Genomic DNA, 5,342 nt, shown 5'->3' with positions numbered 1-5,342 from the left:
TTTTTTTTTTTTTTTGAGACAGAGTCTCACTTTGTCACCCCTGGTAAAGTGGCATGGCATCACAGCTTATAGTAACCTCCAACTCTTGGGATTAAGTGATTCTCTTACCTCAGCCTCTTAAGTAGGTGGGACCACAGACACCCACCACAATGCTCAGCTATTTTTTTGTTGCAGTTTGGCCGGGGCCAGGTTGGAACCCACCACTCTCGGTATATGGGGCCAGTGCCCTACTCACTGAGCCACAAGCCCTGCCCTGTGTTACTATTTGTAAGGATATTTAACCTTATTCTTTTTCTTTCAGGTAAACATAAAAATGAGAAACAAACCTTTGTTTCACCAATTGTTACAAAAATAATGTAATTTTGGCTTTTTTGCTTTTATTCACCTTACAACTTACTTTTGCTTCTGTTATGTTTTAAAAATGGAATTACTCAGAGTGGATTCTTGAGCAGCCATCTGGCTTTTTTAACATTAACGGCTCTTTGCCAACATAGTTTCAGTGACGGGGTTTTAAATCTCAACCCTCTAATATTTAGAGCTGCACTATTTAATACAGTAGCCTCACGTGACTATTGAGTATGTGAAATGTGTCTGGTTCAAATAGATATGTACTAGATATTTACATCAGATTCAACAGACTATTAAAAATGTTTATATTAAAAACTATTATTTTTATATTGATTTACAGTTGAAATGGTATTTTGGATATATTAAGTTAAATAAAGTATGTTATTAAAGTTAATTTTACCTTTTTTAGTTTACTCTTTTAAAAGACTACTAGGAAATCTAAATTACGTATGTGGCTCATATTATATTTCTGTTGGAGAGTGTTACTCTAGAATCTTAATTATCTTCTTCCTCTTTTTTTTTTTTTTGGCTGGGGTTGGGTTTGAACCCGTCACCTCTAGTATATGGGACCGACGCCCTACTCCTGAGCCACAGGCGCCTCCCCTTTTATTCTTTTTTATTTGTCAATATATGGAGATAGCAAAACTAACATGAGCCAGTACCAGTGATCATCAATTCAGCCATCTCTGTTATTTCTAGAAATTAGTCCTGCCAATGGAAAGAAATCTGTACAATACTCTGTTTCATAAAGGTGTTATAATCTCTCTCCAGCCTCTCAACAAATGTGTACATTCTTACTTCCCTCAAAGGGAACATTGACTTATAAAATTCATTGAAATGGTTCTCATTTCACTGATGACAACCTTCAACCTCTTAGGGAAAGCATTTAGAATGGAGTCACTGCCTTCAGAAACTCATTCACTCCAATGCTAGCACTCATTTCAGCAGGGAGGTGTAGTATAGCTAGTGACATTTTCTTCAAATAGTATGTTTGTAACTAGGCACTTTTCCCATTGTTTAGGTGATGAAATTGGAATGCTAGAGGACATGGCTGTTGGCATTTCTGATTTGAAGAAAGTAGCATTTAAAATAATTGAAGCCAAATCTAATGATATCTTGCCCATTATAACTGGAAGACGGTAAGTGGTGTCCATTTCCTAAAGACCAAACTTTGTTAGACATATCGTATACACTTTGGTGAAAGGAACCCTGGATAATTCATGCTTGCTTTGGAAATTTTTATTTTATTCTCTTTTTATTTGGGGTAAGAAATAAATATACGTCTTTAAGAAGAATCTTAAACGTCTCCTAGAAGTCTCATAAATGTTTGTAAATTGTAGAGAGGTAAGTAATGCTCTCTCGTAAACTGAGAAATTCAGAATAATAGCTTGCATGAGAACGACATTTTTCTCTTTATTACTATCTAATCTGAAGTTCTAGATGTTTTTACTTTTTCGGGAATTGTTCAGTTAATAGTGTCATAATTCTTGTGATGACTTTAAATTAAATTCAGTTAAAAGCAGCAACATTTTAGAAAAGATATATTCCTATATCAGGGGAATGTACCACCATTTTTCTTAATTATTTTTGACAATTCACTCTCAGGCTGAGATTTCCGAGAAGAGTTTTAAATAAATAGCTTCGAAGGTCAGTGTATGAATGGTCAAAATATCAGAAATAATTAAGAAAAATGATGGTGTGTAGAATAGATTTCCAACAGAAAAATTGTATCCTATAGTAAGTTCTTTCAATCAGAAGGCCTCCAAATTTTAACCATCCTGGTATTAAGTCAATATTAATACTTTTAAAAGCTACATGAAAATATTTAAAGTTGGAACAGTCTCATGAAAGCACATGAATATTCAAAGGGAAAGTACTTTTCATACCAGAGAGAAATAGAAAAGAGAAAATGTATAAAAAGTTGAAAGAAAACTTATTTTCCTGTTTATAGTAAACATATATTTATTTTAAATGTTGTGTGAAGGATTCCCAGAGCCACATGCTGGAATGAATAGTGACTGTTTCTTACACACAAAGAAAAACCATATCCTCATAAAATATTTTTTTCTATAAATTAATACTTAATTTACCATTAGTTGGAGGGAAAAAGCAATGAAACTGTCCATACACACACCTGGAAAATAATACAACTCCATTCCAAAAATGAGAAACTGATAATTGTATCAAAATTTATAAGGGAAGCTTACCAGGCCATTTGGTATAGACAAAGCATAGGATAATTTTTTTGAGGCAGTTCTTTAAGCCATATCTAAATTTAAAATTTGTCATACAGATGGGGATGGGATGCTTCACAAAATGAGCAGCAGCTTAGCAAATCCTCTCCCTAAAAGCAATATTACAACTGGAAATAATCGTCTAAAACAACCATCTTAGGACTAAGGCAATAAATCAAATGCATGCAAAAAATTTATAAGTACTTATTCATGAAAAAACTAGTGAGTTTTGGGCAACAGTAGCATTTTGCTGAGGGCTACTGCCATCAGCCCCTCTGTCAACACAGTTTTCCTTGCATGAGGCCAGCTAAGAACCCCAGCAGCTTCACTAAGGAGGGGGCGGCATGCCTTGGACCAGAGAGGAGAAAAAAGCATACTCTTGAAAGTTGTTAGAAATAGTGATAATTTCAATAATGATTCCATTTATAGTAGCATCAAAAGGAATGAATTGAAATAAATTTAACAAAGTTAGTCTAAGAATTATACAGAAAATATTGCTGAGAGAAACTGAAAAGATACAATCCATAGAAAGACAGTCTGTGTTCATGGACTAGAAGACTCAATATTGTTTAGAGAATAATTCTCCATAAACTGATCCATAAAATCAATTAAAATTAATGTAATCACTATCTAAATATTAGCAGTCCTATTTTTTTTTTTTTGGCAAGCTAAAACTAAAATTTATATATAAATTCAAATGACCCAGAATACCCAGAACAATTTTGTAAAAGAATGACAAACAGGGAGGATTTTATAATACTTTTTGGTTTCAAAACTTATTATTAAACTACAAAAATCAAGGCAATATAATACTGGCATAAGCATATGCATAAATCAATGGAACAGAATTTAGTCTCCAGAAATAAATGATTACCTTCAGAGTCACTTGATTTTTGACAAAGGCACTAAGGCAATTCAGTGGAGAATGGTGAGTCTTCAAAAAAATGATGCTGCATAATTAGTTATCTGTATGGAGTAAGGACTTAGATACCTCTTTGCATCATATACACAAATTAACTCATAGGAGATCATAGGCCTAAATGCAAGATTTAAAACTCCAAAACTTCTAGAAGAAAACTTAGGAAAAAGTATTTATAAGTTTGGATTAGGTAATTAGTTCTTAGGGATGACATAAAAATCAAGATGTATAAAAAAAAAAAAATAAAAAGTAAGACTTCATCAAATTATAAACTTTTAAACATCAAAAGGTAGCATTAAGTAAATGAAAAGACAAACCACAGATGAGAAGAAAATACATATATATGGAAAAGGACTTACAAGTCAATAAAAATGATACAAAAAAAAGTAAAACAAATTTTAAAATGTGCAAAAAGCTTTACTTAACTAAATAAGATATGTGATTGGTTCATAAGCCCAAGAAAACATACTCAATTTCATTAATCATTAAGAGAATAGAATTAAGACCACCATTAGATATTAATTTACTCTCTCTAGAGTCATCATCATCAAAAAGTCAGATAATAACAAGTGTTGGTGAGAACACCTGGCCCCTTGTACATTGCTAGTGGGAATGTCACTTTGAAAATGAGTTGATGGTTTTTTAAAGTTAAATATAAAATTGCCGTGTAGACTCTTAGGTATATGTCTAAGAGAAAATAAAGAATATCTCCGTAGAAAAACTAATGCATGAATGTTAATAGCAGCATTATTCATAGTAGCCCAAATCATAAAATAATTGAAGTGTCTACCAACTAATAAATGCACAGATAAAATGTGGTATATCTATGAAAGAATGCTTTACAGCAATAAAAAGGAACTAACTATGGATGCATGCTACACCATGGCTGACCTCAAAAGCATCATGCTAAGTGACAAAAGACAGGCAGAAAAGACTACATGTTGTATGAAGCATTCATAGGAAATATACAGAAAAATACAATCTGTAGAGACAGGAAATAGGTGAGTGGCTTCAGAGGCTGCTGTGGAGTGGAATTAACTGCAAACATGCAAGGGAGATCTTGTTAAGGTGATCAAAAGGTTCTAAAACTGGATTATGGTTAGGACTGTACAATTCTGTAAATTTTCCAGAACTCTGAATTGAATACTTAAAATGCATGAGTTTATGTTGACTAAATTTTAATAATGCTGATAAATGATATATCACAAGGGCATTATATAAAGCATTTCACCTTCAGAGCAACTTTTAAACGTGAACTGACGATTTGATGCTTCTCCTGTTCCTGAAAGGCTTGACATAAACATCAGCCCTCTGTTAGGCAGCTATTTTAAAAGGCGTGGAGAACAATTAAACACATGGTTTATCTTACAAGGGTGCAAGTGCATCTTTCTAAAAGTGCAATATAAACATCTTAACACAATAACTAAGAAAATGACATAAAGGCTATGTTACCCAGTTTGATAAAAATATTTCAAATTGTATATGAAAACACCACACTGTACTCCATGATTGCATTAATATACCCAGCTATCATTTAATTTTAAAAAAAGTAAAAAAAAAAAAAAAGAAAAATAATAGGTCCATCCATGTGAAGATAGTGCTAACATCCTGATTGCTGCTTTCATGGTATTTCCTAGTTCTCTAGGTCAGTTAGGAAGAAAGAAATCCCAGCGTCGGTGACCCATAGTGTTTATCACTGTTTAACAGTGATCCTGTATTAGGAGATCTACACCATGTTTCTTTTCCCAGAATATGTATCAATCTCATCGATCTGTATAGTTTTGGGAACACATGGATTTTCTAACTTCCAGACAAAACTCTGTACATTTCTATACTCAATT

The 5,342-nt window shown here is 32.9% G+C and overlaps 1 protein-coding gene across 1 annotated transcript in view; it reads left to right on the top strand.

The window, feature by feature from the left end:
• The window catches only part of INPP4B (inositol polyphosphate-4-phosphatase type II B), a 394,326-nt gene that overhangs the window by 314,967 nt on the left and 74,017 nt on the right, over positions 1 to 5,342 (top strand). The window contains exon 19 of the mRNA XM_023513461.1: positions 1,370 to 1,487. Within this exon, the coding sequence (XP_023369229.1) occupies positions 1,370 to 1,487 (118 nt within the window). The remainder of the gene's footprint in view (positions 1 to 1,369; positions 1,488 to 5,342) is intronic.

The sequence above is a fragment of the Otolemur garnettii genome, unplaced genomic scaffold, assembly GCF_000181295.1.
Source record: "Otolemur garnettii isolate 467f Iridium unplaced genomic scaffold, OtoGar3 scaffold00041, whole genome shotgun sequence".
NCBI lineage: Eukaryota > Metazoa > Chordata > Mammalia > Primates > Galagidae > Otolemur > Otolemur garnettii.
This window is presented reverse-complemented; position numbering and strand designations above follow the sequence as displayed.